The sequence below is a fragment of the Siniperca chuatsi genome, linkage group LG1 (assembly GCF_020085105.1).
Source record: "Siniperca chuatsi isolate FFG_IHB_CAS linkage group LG1, ASM2008510v1, whole genome shotgun sequence".
Lineage (NCBI taxonomy): Eukaryota > Metazoa > Chordata > Actinopteri > Centrarchiformes > Sinipercidae > Siniperca > Siniperca chuatsi.
In genome coordinates, this window is record NC_058042.1 from 9,520,283 (window position 1) to 9,539,958 (window position 19,676).

Below are 19,676 nucleotides of genomic sequence, written 5' to 3' on the forward strand. Positions count from 1 at the left end.
TGGCTGAAGGGCAGTCAATGCAGGAGCTTTATTTGAATAAAAAACAATTCGTAATATATTTCAGGTTTGACAAACAACAGCTTGATTTGTTTTGTCTATTTGAGAAGCACTGGCTCAAGTATTAGTAATGTCCAGCCGTGAGACCATTTCTCCCGCTGTGCATCTGTCTGAGGTAGGCTGAACAGTCTTCACTGCATTGATCGTTGGTTATTCTTTATTAACCACACAGTACATCTCTCTGTCTTACTGTGTCAAAAGTACAGGTCTTAACATATTGTGTCAATTTGTGTTGAGCAACTATTTCCATTTATACACAGCATTTTCATTTATAACTCTTTTGTTTATAACTACTCTACAACATGATGGCGTTTTTGTACACATTAGTGCTCCATAAAAGGAAATACCGAACTCATTCTGTGGTTGTAGGTAAACTGATTAGAAGAAAAGCGGCTGTTAGCAGCATGCTGGATGGAAGAATATTCATCCAGAGTAGACTGTTATTCTTGAGTCCAGTCCAAACTTCTCATCCTGTTGTTTCTTGTTGCTCAGTCAGTAAGTTACACTTTAAGAAACTTTTGACATTTATAGAATTTAAACAAACCAGGGGCCCTTTTCACAAAGGCGATTTGTGAGCACTGTTTACAGGCGAATCTCAAATGGTGGCAGCATCGCGTTCCACAAATGATTGTTGCTGACAAATTGCAGATAAATTTGGGTCCTACTGGGACTTTGCATGCTAATGTCCAGTAGTAAGATATTTTTTTGATAAATGAAATATTTTTAAATTAACATAAAATTAAGATTTTATGTCATGTTGCAAATCGCTGCTTGGCCCAGAAGGCATTGGTGCTCATCAGCTGAGTGAGTAGTAACGATGCTTCACCTGAGTTTGTGAACAATCCAGTTTTTCACCTCCACTGAAGATGCAGTAGAGGTTAAAATAGGCTATACGACAAAGATATTGTCAGGAAAATATTCCAGGGTTTATCCACAAAAAAAACAAGACAAAGACTTCCGAATAAAGCCAAGATACTGAAACTCTGTTTCCTATAATTCATTCAATAAAACATGTAATAAACAGTAAACAAAAAGCACATTTTGTTTACGTGTGTGTGTGTGTGTGTGTGTGTGTGTTTGTGTGAATTTTTTCCTACTCAAACTCAGCTTCAAATAGGAGTCTCTCGATTTTCATCCTGACATCTGCCTTTTTCTGAGGGGACAACTTTTTAAACATTTTCACGAGGCTCATGAAGTAGTATTCATCGCAGTCTTGGGGTTTTTCAAAGTTTGTCTGTACAGTTCGGTGACATTTAGAAGAGCCTGGCTCAGTACTCCTCTTCATCTTCCCCACAGTGTCACACTCATTTGACTTGGGGATAATGGGAGTCACTGACTGGCTGCTGCTCGCTCCTTGGCTGTTTTGGTCGTCTGAATCCGGGATGATGGTTATGTTGTCACTGTCATTGTCGCTCTCCTGTGAGGACAACACAAATTTTTTAAAACAAAATAAACCAATCAAAGGGACTTAGCTTTTGGGTGGTATAATGCACAACTTGATAGATAAGACAGCTTCCAAAGCTGGCTAAATCTGAAAATGGATATTTTTCTGAGTTTTCTGATCACAGGCAACTTGTGATATTTTTTAAAAAGTACCTGGAGAACAACATAGTAACGTCCTCCAAAAATGCTGCAGACATAATAAATTCCAAGCCATCATCACAAGATCATAATCACAAAATGTGACTTTCTTTTGCACAAGTGCAAGCTGGTTGTAGTCAACAGGCACAACAGTTAAACAGGCGCAAGAAGCACTGTGTGCTATGCACTTCTGGCTGCCATGCAGTAATTAAAACACATGAAAGGGGTTTAAAACATACAGGTTGCTGTTGATGGTAAAAAGGGACATAGGAAAGATAGAAAGCCCAAAGATTTACATCAGCCACCAGAAGACAAAACCCTGAAGGTGCTGCTACTTTTTCTTTGTGTGACACAATATTAATTGCAACATCCTAAACTTAAACGTTTAGGTACACTGTTAGGAAACAATGCATATCTGCCTTGATAAACAGCTGACTTAAAAGTGCATCATACATGATCGCAGCCGTACCATGTCACTCTCTCCAGGGGTCGGCGATGCAGCAATCAATTCTTTGGCTTGGACTCTTCTCTTTGTCACGGCTGTGTGTAGTAGGGATAATTTTTGGGCTCTCTGCTGTTGGGCCTGGCGGCAGACTGGTAAATGATTGGTGAAATCTCGTTTCCTTAACAGTGTGGCTGTGCAGTACAAACAGTGGTAATGCTGCTGTTTTCTGCACCCCAGTCCACATCTGTGGATTGTGTACTCTGAAATATGAACAGCACATTGAATTATGAATGAATTAGTAATGAATCACTTTGCTGACAGGTCAACTAATTACAAAATATTAAATGTAAAAGCCTTACCTCCAAAGTAAATGGCTCTCCTTAGATGATTGTCCAAATGAAGCCTAGCTCTGGAGCGTTTTGAGGGTTTGAAAAAAGATGGTAAACAAAATGGACAATGAAATTTGCTTGGAAAGCAGCAACTGTTGCATTTTTGCAGAGGAGGAAAGGAAAATCCCTTCTGGATGGATACATGAACCTGGAACAGATAATAAAAACAACCTCAGGCGCATAAACTGTGGCATCCATTAAGTATTATACGTACATATTAACGTTATCTACAAAGAGTCTAGTTGTCTGCTCTTGTTATGAGTGAAATGCAGCTCATTTAAAATGTGAGTTACTTCTACTGAAAACAGGAATGTGATGTAAACGTTTCCGGGCTGTGCAAAAGGATAAGATGAACCATAGCTACAATTTAAACTGTTGTTTAACATAGCCAATGGAAACAAAAATGCACAGGTGTGTTTTTATTTGCATATTCAGTTTGATTTTAGCTTGATTCTGATTTCAGTAGTGTTGCCCCTTTTGATTGTGCCGAAAAACTGTTTAACGGCTAGCCGTGCTAGCTTTTAAATAACTGCTAAACTGTTGTGATGTTTTTATCGTGGATAATGTTTTACTTTGACATTTTAAAAGGTTAAAGTTATTTATTCGGATCTCCTAAATGGCTGTTCAGTGCTTTGGAGTAAAGTTAACAGTTACACATTGTGATTAGCGTTAGTTAGCTGGCTACCTGCAAGTTAGCTAGCGTTAGCTAGGCAATTAGCTAATAGCTTGGCAAGTCAAGAAGACAACTCCTCTGAGGTATTTAGTCCACGGCACGGCTGAAAAGCGAGGATAACACAACGGTCACGTATGAACGAGTTGCTGTGATAATAAACAGTTAATAATCGTCAACACTGGCGTTCGCTCATGTATTTGCTTACTTTAAACTGCTGATCACTGTCCATTTTTCCCACAGAAAAGTTTAGCACTTCTACCATGAATGCTGTTGTTGTTTTTCTTTTGTTTGTTGTTTTTTCTTCTTCTTCTTCTTCTTCTTCTTCTTCTTCTTCTTCTTCTTCTTCTGATGATGATGATGATTCATTGGCGGTTGGCAAGCCAGCTTACAGACGCATTACCGACACCTACTGGACAGGAAGGAAAATAAACTCAATTGTCTTTGTAAGTAACTAGATAACTAAGTGACTTCTCCCATAATTCTTTCCCAAGGAGAGTTTTTGCTTCATTTCATGCTGATACTAGTTCCCTTCAATTCTCATTATAAATTCAATACATTCCAATAGAAAAAATTTAATTCGAATACTAATTAAATTTTATTTTATTTTAATTCTAGTCGGCGTGACGTTGGGTGTTACCTATTTCATGAAGTGTTTGATTGAGCCCTCAGATCTTTTACTTAAGTAAAAGTAGTAATACCACAGTGTAGAAATACTCTGTTACAAGTAAAAGCCCTGCATTCAAAGTCTTACTTAAGTAGGATAAAAGTACAAAAGTATTAGCATCAAAATATACTTAAAGTACTAAAAGTCAAAGTACTCATTATGCAGAATGGCCCATTTCAGAATAATGCATATTATATTACTGGATTATAATTATTGATGCATTAATGTGTTCATTACTTTAATGTTGCAGCTGGTAAAGGCGAGGCTAATTTTTATTACTTTATATTAGTTTAATCTGTAATAATACATAATGATTTATTAGTTGATTTATATTCTGAATCTACAAAGTAACAACTAGCAACTAAAGCTTTAAAATAAATGTAGTGCAGTAAAAAGTACAATATTTGTCTCTGTGGTGGAGTAGAAGTATAAAGCACCTCAAGTACAGTACTTGAGTAAATGTACTTAGTTACTTTCCACCACTGGTCCTGTGTGACTGTTTTCTCCTGCAGCAACTAGGAGATACTCTTCAGTACCAACATGCTTATTGATTTCAAACAGACACCTTCCTGTTTCCTTGACTATACTGTTTCACAGTATTCTTGCCAAACCTTCAGCTTTACCTAATGAAACTGTATATTGACTGCCTGTGATTTCAGTTGCCGTTTTTCCGTTACTTTCCACGCCATGAGAAGGAACCTACAGGAAGCAAATACTGAAAACCTTAATCTGTACAATGATTCTTGTATATGTTGTCTTTCCGAACCATATTTATTACAATGCAAGATGACAACAGATTTATCAGCCTGACAGTGTTCACGTAGACCTATTTGATGCTTTCCTGCTATTATATCAAGTGTACTGTGTAAGTTAGAATGACCAAGTCTTATTGTGTTGAAGATGACCTCCTTTTGTAGATAATAATGTTTCTAAATGTGAATTTATCTCAGTGTTTCACTACTTGTGTCATGTTGCTTTCCTCCAAATGATTCCCTTGACCTCTGACTTTCTGCACAGCTTGTTTAGCTAGTCCATCCACCTCCTCATTTCCCTTTAGACCTACATGAGCAGGAACCCACATAAACAAAATACATGAGTTAGTTGAAAGCACCTGCAACACTTTGAATAGATTATCTAAGTAGATCCCCAGAAAATGTAAATGCACATTCTAATCTCACAATTGCTTCCCTCCAGGAACTGAAGAAGCAGCCACAGTTTTCACTTGTTTTTGGATTGGCTCTCATGTCCATTGTTTTTTTGTTTTTTTTGTCTAATATTATTGTTTTAATCATTAATCACATCCTTCCTGAGTTTAACTTGTGTATTTGGTTGTCTATGTCATGAACAAATCCAACCACTAGTTTTATTAATCTGATAATTACCTTGTCAAAATTGCACATTAGTGAGAGTAAATTTACCAAAGTTAAGCCCCGTTTAAAATTTTAGTTCAGAAAATGGAATACTTGCATGGTTACACTTGCAAATGTATGTCGTACCTTCAGTGTTTCTTCTTTAAGCAGTAATTTTTCCTGGGCTTCAGTGTAATCCAGTAACTTCCTGGGACGCCTACGTTTGAGCTGTTTCCTAGTATTTTCACATGCTGTCCTTTGTTAATACATGTGACAAATGTGATTTGTCAATGTATTCCTACTGGGGCGACTCAGAGAGGGAAAACAGCTTCAGAGAGTTTAATTATTTAATACCTGTACTTTTGCCATCAGTCAATCTAAACAGCATCTTAAACTAATCTGTACTTTAACTCTTTAAAGAGTTATTTCTTTTTCTGGATGTCTTCCTCTTCTCCTTCACTGCTGAAGATTATCTGTCCCAGTCAAAAATCACCAGTACAGCACAACAAAAAGAAATATGGAGGAAGCACAGGGGAATGAATGCAACACCCTGACTTTGATGTACAAAGGAAAAACATAAGAATTAAGAATATTAAGGAAAATATCTTGATACTGTGAACATCTATCAGCCACTCTAATTCTGAGATGTACAGGTGTACGAAGTATGACTGCCAAATAAATATATGGGCAAAGGTAATGACAGTTAATGAAAGCAAGGTTGAAATTTTAACAAATTTAACACAATATTATCTTTATTTATTATGACTTATTCCATTAATTATTCCTGTTCAGAACTATTGCATGTCTATACTATAACTATATACTACTATACTAACTATAAGCATGCATCTTTTTTGCAAAGTGAAATGTTTTAGTTATTAAAAAGGAAAATATTGCAACTTCTGATAACAATAAACGGGAATTTCCTCAAAGTTTTTTGTTATGTTCTGATGAGATTAAAAGCTCAGGACAGAAAGAAGCATACAACCAAACAGTGTGAGTGCTTGTGTGTGTGTCTACCTGTCTTTTGGTCCAAACAGAGACCTGTCAGAGAGAACGTACAGAACCGAAACTTCTCAAACGGAGGTTTAATCACAGCCAGCAGATGGCAGTCAGGTGACTGGGTGCTTTCAGTCAACAATAAGAGCAGAACAAAATGTGCAATAACCACTAAACTGTATTAACACTTTTAGTTATTTTACAAATACACAACCTTTGGATAAACTTACTATCAGTGCCTTGATTTAACATGATCTACCAACTGTATCATACGGCCAGATTAGATAGTAGATTTCCTAAATTTCCTGAATTCACTGTGAACAAACTGCAGTCATGCAGATAATGTGGCATTTATGCTACAATCAGATTAAATGTGAAGAATGCAAGATGACACAAATGTGACTGCTGAGAATCTGAGGTGAAATGTGACTGCTGAACAGTGAAGAACACAGTGTACAGTCACTGAAGTGTGTTACCAGACCCCACAGTATCTCTCAGGTTTATGAGACATTTATATGTGGAACAGTGAAATATTTGCTGTGTAGCGGATTCAGCAGCTCAGGTCTTGTAGGTTCATGTCAGGAAACATAGTGACAAAATCTGCACTTACAAAACCAGTCATTGCTGAATTGTCACTGAATTTCAGTTCTGTGCAGTTCATATGGGCTGCTTAGATGTGTAAATTACACAAAAAGCCCATATAGACAGAGTAAACAGCTGAAGTAGCAGTAAGGACGTGTTGTGTAAAAGGCTAACGCAACATTGAGTTATTATGCAAGTATACACATAACTGAGACTGTCCAACGGAGCCACAACAACTGAAATTCTTCGAAAGGAAGCAGATTCATGCTCTGACCTCCACACCTAGGACTGAAAGTGCGTGACACAATATGTGTCTGAGTGGCTACACTAATAAGGACATTCATTAAATCTCACAGCAAGTTACCGCAGCTGTATTACATGGAAAAAGAAAAAGAGCAGACAGGGTAGAAATACAATAAATAATGTGTATAAATGCTCCAAAATCTTTTTGACAAAACTGAAACAAAATAAAAGCCTTTTGATCAAATAACGGCCAAATATACAAGATAAATGTTTAGGTTAGGTCAGCTTTAGATCATATAAAGCACTTTTAGCTCCATCTTGCATGAAAAGTGTTATTTAATGTCTTATTATTACTTTTAAAAAACAATAGCATTGTGTTGATATTTACACACAGAGTCTGATTATTAATTTGTTCTGGCATGTCGGGCCATTGGTAGAATGTACCATGTGTGTATTTCCATTTTATGCTACTTTATACTTGTACTTGTCATTTTATGTCATTTTATACTTGTGCTCCACTATATTTCATAGAGAATTAATGTACTTTTTACTCTATACATTTATCTCATGGCTATAGTTACTAGTTAAGTTTCAGATTAATATTATAAACAAACAAAACATGTGATCAGGTTATAAAATACAATAAACTGTTATAGATTAAAATACCCAGCAGTCTATAAAGTTATTAAAATAAACTCCACTTCATCCAGCCACAACACTGAAATACTGCTTCTATAATAATGCATCAGTAATAATAAGACAATATTATAATTATATACTAATATAACACTGACACAAGCTATTCTACTGCATAATGAGTGATTTTACTTTTACCTAAGTACATTTTGAATGCATGATTTTTTACTTGTAATGGTGTTTTTTTTACATTGTGGTATTGCTACTTTTACCCAAGTAAAGGATCTGAGTACTTCTTCCACCACTGGTTAGCTGGGGATTCACAGAAAAGGTCTTCCTGAACAAATGTAATAATTACAGAAAAAACATGATTAGACCTCCATGTTATGCGTTCAGTACCAAGAGTCTCTCTCAGTCACATTTTAACGGTGGTATTTTCAACACATCACAAGGTAGTCAAATGAGAAGGCAAGAGTTTGGTGGAAAATGTCCATCTGGTATCAACCTATTGTCACAGTATCAGTAGAAGTGGAGAAGTTTATTTATCTCAGCCTGACCCCCTCGAAACATTAAACCAGATTCAGTCCATGAATATAAAAGCTTTTGCGCAATATGTTGTTGTAGCTTTCAAGACAAACCAAATTGAGAGAACGAAGATGAGCCCAGCTATGAATAGAAATCTTACAAGCTGAACTGAATTCCACGCTTGGCGACTTCCTCTTCATAGCTGAGGTTCTCGAGGGTGTAAACCCCAACATAAGTAATATTTTGGTGTGACCTCAGGAAACTGCATCATGGAGTTGGTTGGGAAGTTTCTAAACAAAACAGAGAGAGGTCAGCTGCAGGCTGGTGAAATCAACACCACAGCAATGTGAGTGTGTATGTTTCTTTTGTGTCTCTGATTCAGACACTAATGTGAACTGTTTTCTATGGAAGTGCTGGCAGCCTTATCTGGTATATTATGTGTATACTGATAACACTGCTGAATGCAACTAGGCTACCACAGATAATGAATAAGGGGGGAAATCGCCCACAATGCAAAGTTGCCTTATAGTTAACAGTATCTGTTTAGGTCCCAGTGGTTAAAAAAAGAGGCCCTGTCTTCCTATAGATTACATAAGTTAAACGCTACCAATAATGAACTGTGAATATCTACTCTCTCTAATGTTTTTGCAACTTTCACTGTTTTACTGTCCTATGTGTATTATTTTTATTTTTCACAGTGTTTTCTTTCTTTATGGTGATTTTATTTTATGTTTAGACAATTTTCTAATATTCCAATGAATTATTCTATTTTATATGGGCCTACTGTTGGGTAAACTACGCACAAAAACAAAACCCTAACCCCTAAACAATGCATCACATGTTACGAGCTAATCACGTTTTTTATTCACATGTTTTGCACAGTAACTATAACTGTCAGATAAAGTAAAAGTGTAATAAAAAAAAATACACTATTTGCCTTAAAAAGTCGAACTATAAAATAGCATAAATTGGAATAAAGTGTTAATTTCAAACATTTAAAACTTAAATGTCATCATGGGTTAAGCTGAAAAGGCGGGGTGAGCGGAGGCACGAAGGGGGATGGACCTGCGGTTACACTCGCTCCTGATTGGCTGTGCTGGGTTTTCCGCGCAAGCGCGAGGCGTTTAAATAGCCAATCACGTCGCTCTCTGCAGTATGTGTAGAAACTACGATCAACTGACGGTTCTTTCTCGGTGGAAGACTGCGTCCGAGTGACACCGCGTCTCTGCTCTTACTCACTTAACACTAAGTGCCATGGAGGAATCAAGTAGTTGACGTTTCCTGCTGCAACCTTCTCTTTTTAAGCTTTCTTCCCGTCTGATCACTGATCCTGAACCGGTTTATTGACGTTTTTGAACTCTCAGCTTTGACCATCCGAAAACATGAAGTACATCATCGGCATCGGCGGGTGAGTTCTTACGGATGAATGGCTTGGAGATAAGCTAAGCTAGCCGGCTAAATGAGCTGCTAGGCCCTAAAAGCCCGGTACACGTGGGGAGGGCGGTCATCAAGACATCCGCTATGTTGTTGTTTCCCTTTTTTTTGTTTGTTGTGCTGCTGTTGAAACTGTCGAGTAACCAGATATGTCGGTGTCCATTCTGCAGTTTCTGTAAACACATCTGTTACTCAATAAACAGGGCTAAACTTAACGGTTACAAGCATGTAATGGAGATAAGTAAGCCCATATACCCAGTCAACCCCCCTCTTTTTTTTGACATGATATAGATGTTAATGCCTAAAAATCCATTAAATGTGTAAATGTTGTATTATTGTTACTACTCTTCGTGTTAATAGCAGTGATAACTAACCGGATGTCATGGGTAATTACATATATTTAACAATACCTGACTTGGAATGTGATGGTCTAATCATTTAACTTAATCTGTCAACTTTAACGTTACAACTTTCCATGTGTGTCGCATCATCCACCATTCATTGCATTTATTGCTTTGTTCCATGCAGCGCAACCAATGGTGGGAAAACCACCCTCACCAACAGACTGATCAAGAACCTGCCCAACTGTTGTGTGGTGCATCAGGATGACTTCTTCAAGGTGAGCCACATACACACACACACACACACACACACACACACACACACACACACACACACTCTCCTTGAATTTTGGATATAGTTAACCAAAGGGATTGCTCTGAGTAACACAAGTTGGTGGGGTGTTAACACTTCGCTGCCTGTGTTACTAGATACAGTTTGATGTAGTGTGTAAAAACACTAATAGCTTTCCATATAGCAGAGTGTAGCACTAGTGGAATGTACCTGGGTACATGTTATCAATGTATGTTTCAGCCCCAAGATCAGATTGAAGTTGGTGAAGATGGCTTTAAGCAGTACGATGGTAAGCCTGGGTTTTTATGAAAGGGTTTGTTTGTTTGTTTGTGTGTGTGTGTGCGTTTGTGTGTTTGCTGCTACTGTAATGTTGCATTTGTAAACTGCATGCATTATAGTCAAACTTGAACATTGAACATGTTTCTTACTTGCTCTTTGCAACTTTCTATACGCTTCTCCTCTTCCTTCCGTCCTTCCTTCCCGCTTTGCCCTTCAGTCATTACTGCTCTGGACATGGACGCCATGATGAGTACGATCTATGCTTGGTTGGAGAACCCGGTTAAGTTTGAGAAGTCCCATGGCGTTAATAACACCCTGGAAACTGAGATCGTCCCAAAGCCTGACCATGAGGAGGAGGAGGAGGAGGACATTCACATCCTTATTGTGGAGGGCTTCCTGCTTTACACTTATGGGTAAGAACGTCTACTCATTACATTTCTGTTGCTGTTGTTTCTCACTGTAAAAGAAATGGGACCAGTAGGCACCTGGAATTAATTTGTCTTTGTTTGTACCCTTGCAGACCTTTGATCGACGTGCTGAACCAACGTTACTTTATTTCCATCCCATATGAAGAATGCAAAAAGAGGAGGTGGTAAGTGCTTCATTGTTCAGACACTGTTCTTAACTGGCGCTTGTAGTCTGCTCTGCTGTCTGTTATGAACTTTTTATGTATAATGGCTGTCTCTCTGCAGCTCTAGGAACTACACGGTGCCAGACCCCCCCGGCCTGTTCGATGGCCACGTCTGGCCCATGTATTTGAAACACAAGAACATCATGGAGGCATCAGATGTTGATGTCTGTAAGTTTGTGTGCATTTTTTTTCTATTGTCACTTTGCATGCAACTGCATTTTCATATTTAAAGATGAAAGTTTCTCCTGTTGATTAAATGTGTATGCTATTACAGTGCAGCTAGATGGAACCAAGTCAAAGGAACAACTGTTCAACTTTGTCTATGGCAACATCCTGAACAACATCCAGAAGTCTCTTTAACTAACAAAGGTACACAAATCATCTTGACTGTCCTGTTACAAAATCTCTACATCCAAATGTGAGTTTCTGATCATTTTCTTTATTGCAGATCATACAGTACGATCGGCTAAAAGGAGCATATAATCAGCCTGCGAGAAGACGACCACCTTGCCTTAAGTTTCTGCCTGGCAGCTCATTCAGCTGACTGCTATGATTTTTAAGATGTTTAACTGATGGCATCAAATTCTGGCATGGTTTTTTTTTTTTTTTTTTTTTTTTTTTTTTTTTACATCTACCATATTTATTGCTTTCTTACAGCCTACACTCCATTGCCTATGTCAATAAATGATCCTCCTGCCAATTCTGTGCTCTTGTGATTTTTATTTTAAGGAGACGGTGCCCTGTCTTCAGCTGTTGCACTGACGGTAGTAGAGGGTGAAACCCTACAAAATCTTAACTTTTTAAGAATTGTGAAGAGTCTTGGCATGTGTGAAGTCCACATCTGTAAATTTATAGTTTTGAAAATAGTCCCCTTTTCAACACTTGCATCCCTGGGCAGCTGCTAAGTTAGGTACAGTGAGCAGATGGCTTTCACTATCTTGCTTCCAGGCTGTTAGTGATAAGTGGAATCAGGAGGTTGAACCTTGTGGCCTCAGGTTTAGAGCACAACTCTTATCTAAATTCAGACACACGGGCTACTTCCCTTTAAGTGTTTCCTTCAGGATAAACTTCAAAAGGGCCCCTTACTTGGTTTTACAGAGCAATAGCTTTGTGTAATAATACAGATCAGGTAAATAACTGGAATTAAATCCATGATTTACATAATGTCATACATGTAGGAGAATACAGAGTCATGATATTGGACTGAGATGTTTAACAAATGTGGTGAAAATGATTCTGTATTTAAATTTAAGTATTCAACAAACATATTAAAAGTCTGGTATACATTGCTTTGGCTACTTGGTTGCTGTAAACAAGGCCATGTTCTATGTGTAGAGAGTTTCTGGGCAGGAATGCGGCATCGCTGGATGCAAGCAGACCATCACTTGGAGCAAGTGGAAAAAAACGTGGTGGACAAACCCGATGTCACTCCCACACAAATCATTTCTTTTAATGAACGACTTTAGAGCAGCTGTTTAATCCCATACGCAAAGACACTTATTTTACCCAAGTTGCAATAAAAAAGGTCAACCATTTTGTCAGATTCTCCATAAAGCTGCGGTAACCTTTTTGGTTGCAAACACTGCTTAATGTGTTATTACTGCACTTAATATACATATGTATTTATATATTCCTATGGTTTTATGTGTATACACACACACACACACACACACACACACACACACACACACACACAATGTGTGGTTAATGTAATACATTATGAGGGGGGCTGTGTATGTGTAAGCTAAAGACAAATTTTCATCTTTGCCTGCATAAGTAGAGAAGGTTTTTAACTGAACTAATGTGAATCTTTACCAGCTAGTGCAATTATGCAATGCAATGCCATAATAATGCATTAGTCCCATGCATTAATATTGTGCATGTTTCCTGTAATGGAAAAACACAGCTGATAAAATCTAAATTCAACATTCGAAGAAGTCCGGACAGTCAAGAGTGTCCGGCCCCTCTGAGGGAGTGAAATCGGTTTCACGCTGTCCTTTCTTCACTCTACTGCAAAAGCACATATTATGTAATGTTACTATAGACATGTAGGTCAGAGCTGTATGTAAGTTGGAAAAAAAAAAAACATTGGCCGACATTTTTTCCCCTTTGTAGTTCTGCATGAGGGTTCTTGCTCTTGTGTGTATAATCCATTATAGTTACAGCTTAAAGATCAGTTTCAATATTTTATGCATTCATTTTATTGACTATTCATTCGACTAACCTGCCTCTGAAAACAAACTACGATATTTTTTAGATCTATTGCCTTGAATCTTTTTCCAATCTTTTTCTCTGCTTTCCCACTGCTAAATGTGTCACTCTGGAATAAAACAAAACTCAAATGTTGATATTACACTGCATGCCGGACAAATGGAGGTCCGACAAAGGGAGCACGTGTTGTATTATTCACTGAGCACAAAGAAGCTCTTATGGGTTTCTCTGGTTCCAGACAGACTGCATGATTATTGACATATCAGTGTCTCTGCAGCAACAGCACAGACACACTGAGGTAGACAGTGAACATCTGTCTTATAAAACAGGGTTTTTCAGTGCATTTTGAGTTATTTTGTTACAGTTTATAATTGAGGTTTTATTGTTGTTATTGTTATTTATGCATTTCTATGGCTTAAAATCTCAGTATTTCCTCCACCCATTTCCTCTGTTACATTACAACATACCTGCTGTATCTGTCCTCACACACATAAATGTTCACATCTGCCTGAACTTCCAGCTCTTCTTGTGATTGTTCTGATTGTTCAACCAGAGGCTTCATACAACATATTCATTTGTCGGCTCTAAAACACAACCACAAGCTAACCAATGTACGCTTTACGTCATTTAAACTCCAGAATATTCTTTGCTTGCCACCATTCAAGCTCAAGTGAGATGAAACTTCAGTTCATGGGTTGCTGTTTGGATTGAGTTTGAATAGTTCTGACCACCAGTACCCTTAAATGTATCAAAGGGGGAAAGAGAGAGAGAGAGAGAGAGAGAGCGAGAAATAAAAACTCAGCGTGTTTATGTACATGTTTTTATTTCACACTTGCTTTGGCAATGTTAACATCTGTTTCCCATGCCAATAAAGCCCCACTGAATTGAACTGAATTGAGAGAGAGAGAGAGAGAGAGAGAGAGAGTGGGAGATCTTATTACAATCCTATCCATCTTAGAAGTTTCCTGCAGCCTTCTTAAGTATCGAGCAGGACAAACACTAAAATACTTCATCCCATTTGTTTGGGACTTTTCAAAGCAGAAAGTTTGTCTTTGTTTTTCAGAGATATCAGTTTTTTAGTGTTCTCTGTGTGAGATTATTGCTCAAAACCAGGTATTCTGTATGCTAACGTCCTCATTAATGCTCAACATTTTAACAGTAACTCATAACATGCTTAACTTCAATGCCAAAAATCATTTAGTGATGGTGTTAATTTCCTCAAAGGGTGGCTAACTCATTTTAAAACAGGTGTTACTTCACAATGTGTGCAAGCTGGTCAGTCTAGGCTTGTATGCGAGAGATAAGCAGTTGTGTAACCTTGACTGCTGCTGGTAAGGCCTCCCTTGACTGGACTGTTTCAGATCTGCACTAAGGCAAGGCTGCATACATTTTACTGACATCTACTTCTGTAATACTTTACCTTTCTGTGGCTTTTCTTACTATACACATTAAGGGACAGCTCGAAATGTTAAAGATAAAACAGTACTTTTTTCAGTAAAGTAAGTCCTAACTTGCAGAATTTAGGTTGCTGTGTACTCATTGTCCTCAGATACAATGTTTCATGGACGAATGGCACCGTGGTGATAGAGGACATCGTCTTCTGACACCCGTACTGCCTCTGGACTACAACAAACCCTGCAGTTTTCTAAACCACACTAACCACCACACAAGGCGTTATGAGGGTTGCAGTACTGGCTCTTACTGGATTTTGTTTTTGTATGAGAGAAAGTGTGCCTGCCTTTCTGTCTGCATAGGTGTACGTGTGTCTGTGCTGCGCCTGTCTCATGCTCTGACTCTTTGCACACCACTCCACAGTGCATCCAAAAAGCAGAGGAAGCAACAGTCTGCTGTGGTTGACTCAAATAGAGCATATAAACAACACTATAAATCCTCCCTTCAGACCTCTAAGTCCATACAGTTAAGGTTTGGATTATCACATCTCCACCTCACACAGGTCAGACAGGACACGGCTGTGCAACCACTAACCATCCTGCCAGTAGAGGTGACTGCGACTCTGTGGCCGCTTGTCTGAAAACAATTTCTTTGTCTCGCTCACGGCTTTGCAATGCATCCCGTAACATATGTGCTCCTGTCTTTTTCTGTTACCTACCCAACCAAAGAAAACAACAAGAACAGGGCACATTCATTTAATCAAATCATCCTTTCCATTCACCACAGCTACCCTGCTCTTCCTTCAGCCTACGAGTTGTTTCTATATTTACTGCTTTTACTACAGTCTAAGAAGAGCCATGAAACCAGCCATTCTTGCCATAAAACATTTTGTGACGATTGGGGTTGTTGCAAGGACTTGTTTTGAAAGCGTGACCCTCTAAAGCCAACATGGCAGTGAGCTGAGCAGGGTTAATGCCGCACATGTGGGGCTGATGTGAAAACAGCTTTTCACTTACTGTGGTTCACCCGCTCTGTCTGTGTTTACGCTGAGTGGAACTGGTTTTGGGAGAAATTATACCACAGAGCAGACACAACAAGACACTCATAACTCATAACCCATACATGGCATTAGACACTTAAATTGTACACGTTTCACTGCTATTGCTGCAACACATAGGTGGTGGAAGAAGTATATAGATACTTTACTTCAGTAAAAGTAGCAATATCACAATTTAAAAATATTCATTTACAAGTTACAGTGCAAAGTTCTTACTGAAATAAAGTTACATAAGCATTATAATGTCAGTGTACTGAGGTGTTAAGAGTAACCATTTTGCAGAAGGTCCCCTTTCAGTGTTTATACTTTGTTCACACAATATCCACCACTAAATCATACTATTAACTGACATGACAAGGGCTTAAAGGTGGGTCCTGCTTTATTAGCTACTTTTTACATTTTAATGTCGATTTTGCTTTTGTACAAATAAATAAGCAAAGCACAGAGGCAAGAGGCCCTCCTTGGTGAGGGGCCATGTGTCAAAATCAAATTTAAAGACCTTTGTTATTTCAGTTTTGTGCATTAGTAGTGGAAAGTAACTAAGTACATTTACTCAAGTACTGTTCTTAGGTACAATTTTGAGGTACTTTACTTATACTACTATATACTACTACCCTGCTACATTTCAGAGTGAGATAGTGTACTTTTTACTCAACTACATTTATTTGACAGCTGTACTGTAGTTAATAGTAGTAAAGATTTGGCATAAAAACATATGATACACTTATAAAATACAACATATCATTTAAGATTAAACCATTGGTTCCAAACCTTTTTGGCTTATGACCCTTACAAAAAACAGTGTCCAGTCCCCTTGCCACGTTTCAGATGTCTCTGTAGTTGTTAGCAGTTCCACCAAAGAGACATTAAATAACTAAATAACTGTCTGAGGCTCAAAGAGGTGAAATGATCCAATATTTCACAAAAAGCAAAGATTAGAGTCCAACAAATGTGTGTAGCAAGACTTTGTTTTATCATTTTTCTGTTTAACTGTATATAAAGTACTTAAAACTAGCTTCACCTTGACAAGCTACAACATTTGAATAATGTAATATATAAAAAGAGAGTTGATGCCCCCAACAGGTTAATCCAGCCATGTCATGATGAAGCGATTTTAACTACTTTATGCATTGTGAGGTTGTTTAATTCTCTAACAGTGCAAGATATTTTATAAGTTGATCATATGTTTTGTGTATGAAATCTCTCTCTTCAAGCAACTACTAAGTATAGCTGTCAGCAGGCAAACACAGGACACATAGGTAAGTGCAGGTACGTTGGATATTTATTGCAACACGGCAGGCTAGTAAACGAGATATGGGAATGTCTTTATGAAAGGCTTATCTATGTTTGGATGTCCGTTCCTTTCCCGTGGTAAGGCGGGGAGCAGTAGAGCTAGGAGACAAGGGTACACACGGGCAGCAGGGAGTCTAGAGGACATGAGTCAGGAGTAACCACATGGTAAGGTTGAGACCAGACAGTGAGTGAACCGGAGGAGTGCTGTTCTATAGTGCAGGTGGGCGATTGGTGACAGGTGAGTGTAATCAGTAGTCTGGTGATTGGGATCTGATGACTGTGGTGAGTGGAGCCGGTGGTGTCTGTGTAGGCTCCCTGACAGTCAGATAAATGTTGTGGGAGTAAGAAGTACCATAAAATAAAAACACTTTAGTAAAACACATAAAAATATCTCAAAACTTTTCTTAGGTTCATATATTTAGTTACTTCTATACGTTCTATAAGATCGAAATAAATTAGAAATTTAAAATGACTGTTTTGGAAAGATGTGGTGGTTACATAGTAAACTGTTGTGCTTAAATATCTACTCTGTATCATCTGTGGAGTCACAGAAACCTAATTACTAATGTTCTCCATGCCCACTACCCAGACTTGCGTATGTAGTTATATAAAACCCGGTTGAGAAGGAAAGTCACCTCACTCGCTGTCACTTTGGTCAAAAACACCATTAAGAGATATTTTTTCCAGAACCTTCAATCCAGCTCTTCACGTGGTACACAGCGTGCATGAATACTGCACCAACAACCAAATGGTAAAACCTGAGGGAAATAATGAAGCATGATGCAAGCATCCTCAGGGTGGGCCCGAGGACCATATCCTGTTATGGTGGGTCTGGCAGAGGCCTGGTGCTGCCAGTCTGAAGCAGACCACAGCCTCCCACTCCTCATCCAACTGAATCACTGTTTACTTAGACAGGCTATACAACATCATCATCTGCTGCTGCTCCATGTCTGTGACTGGCTTGTGGCTTTGGCCGGGGGGGGTTGTGCTTTCTCCGACGGCCAAGTTTCTAAAAGCAGACACAAGTTAAAACCAAGCGCTTGGAGGAGTATGGCCCAACCTCGGAAACCACTGCTTCTCTGAGCTGTCTACCTCTGAAGCCTCATAGAAACAGAGCCCTATTCAATCAAAGTATTAACTAATTAAGAGCAGATCCTGTTAGAGATTCAGTTGCTAAAATACTATTATGCCAGAGTGTGGAAACTCAGAAAACAAAGGCAAAAATCAAAAAGAAAAGCACTATGATGAAGATTAACAAATAATAATAATAATAATAAAACTTTATTTATAGAGCACTTATCAAAACAAAGTACAAAGTGTTTCACAGACAGAGAAATAAAATACCACAGTGAATGATGAAATATAAAGAAATAAAACACATAAAATACACAAAAGCAATAAAATAAACAGTAAAATAAACAACCAGTTGAGGTAAAATCAGGATATGCTTTCAGATAAAAATGTGTTTTGAGACGAGACTTAAAAGAAGACATTGAACTCGGACAACCTAATTTCTTCGGGCAAGTTGCTCCAGAGCCTCGGGGCCCTGATGGCAAAAGCTCTGTCCCTCTTAGTTTTCATCCTGGACTCAGGAACAGACAGGAGACCCCTGCCCGAAGATCTCAAACTACGTGAAGGTTCATAAGGGATTACAAGGTCTAAAATATAATCTGGGGCCAGGCCATGAAGACCTTAAAAGTAATCAACAAGATCTTAAAATCAATCCTAAAACCAACAAGGAGCCAGTGTAAAGAGGCTAAAACAGGTGTTACGTGGTCATACTTCTTGGTCCTGGTTAAAAGCAGAGCAGCTGAGTTTTGTACAGTCTGCAGTCGTTTCAAAGTTTTTTGATTAAGACAAGTGAACAGGCTGTTACAATAATCAAGGCGTGAGGAGATAAAAGCGTGAACAACAGTTTCTGCATCACTAAAATTTAAAATAGATTGGATTTTTGCAATATTTCTGAGGTGATAAAAACATGATTGGACAAGCTTTGTGATATGTTGCTCAAAACAAATTGCTATCAAACAGGACACCGAGATTTCTTACAACAGGCTTGATATGTTTTGACAAGTAACCAGTAAATGGCAGTATTTGTTTAGCAATGTGTTGGGGCCCAATAACAAAGATTTCTTTTTTATTTGAGTTGAGCTGAAGAAAATGTATCGACATCCAGTTTTTTATGTCAGACAGGCAGTCCTGCAGAGAACTCAGTACTAAGGTCAGTGGGCTTGACAGAGAGGTACAACTGTGTGTCATCCGCATAACAATGAAAAGAGATACCATGTCAAATACAACTGAGAGCCTTGAGATGCGACTGAAAGTTACAGAAAAACCTAGTAAGTGAAGATTTTTCAGTCAGATTTTTAAATGTTTTAGGACTGTGTGAATCACTGGTTATTGGCCAGCTTCTGTGTTCACTTTGGCTTTGTAAAAATGATTTATTCAATTGTTTTGTATTTTTTCCCTGTGGTTGGAGATCCAAGAGGCAGCCAAAGCCTTTCTGGGGCCCTAAGCAGAACATTATTTGCTCCCACCCTTCATTCACAAATTTAATTCACTTAAAATCCCAAAAATACAGCAATGAAATGTGTACTTCTCAT

At 38.2% G+C, this 19,676-nt stretch overlaps 2 protein-coding genes across 2 annotated transcripts; one reads left to right on the forward strand and one right to left on the reverse strand.

Moving 5' to 3' along the window:
* Positions 1 to 4: 4 nt before the first annotated feature.
* Positions 5 to 3,504, reverse strand: LOC122868963. Its single transcript, XM_044181860.1, has 4 exons — positions 3,351 to 3,504; positions 2,443 to 2,620; positions 2,108 to 2,343; positions 5 to 1,474 (listed from the first exon to the last, which is right to left on the reverse strand). The coding sequence occupies exons 1-4, from the start codon at positions 3,405 to 3,407 to the stop codon at positions 1,151 to 1,153; spliced, it is 795 nt and encodes a 264-aa protein (XP_044037795.1). The 5' UTR covers positions 3,408 to 3,504; the 3' UTR covers positions 5 to 1,150.
* A 5,791-nt stretch (positions 3,505 to 9,295) lies between these two features.
* On the forward strand, positions 9,296 to 11,743 carry mibp2 (muscle-specific beta 1 integrin binding protein 2). Its single transcript, XM_044183079.1, has 8 exons — positions 9,296 to 9,551; positions 10,106 to 10,196; positions 10,451 to 10,499; positions 10,707 to 10,902; positions 11,010 to 11,081; positions 11,182 to 11,288; positions 11,395 to 11,489; positions 11,569 to 11,743. The coding sequence occupies exons 1-7, from the start codon at positions 9,526 to 9,528 to the stop codon at positions 11,478 to 11,480; spliced, it is 627 nt and encodes a 208-aa protein (XP_044039014.1). The 5' UTR covers positions 9,296 to 9,525; the 3' UTR covers positions 11,481 to 11,489; positions 11,569 to 11,743.
* The last annotated feature ends 7,933 nt before the right edge of the window (positions 11,744 to 19,676 follow it).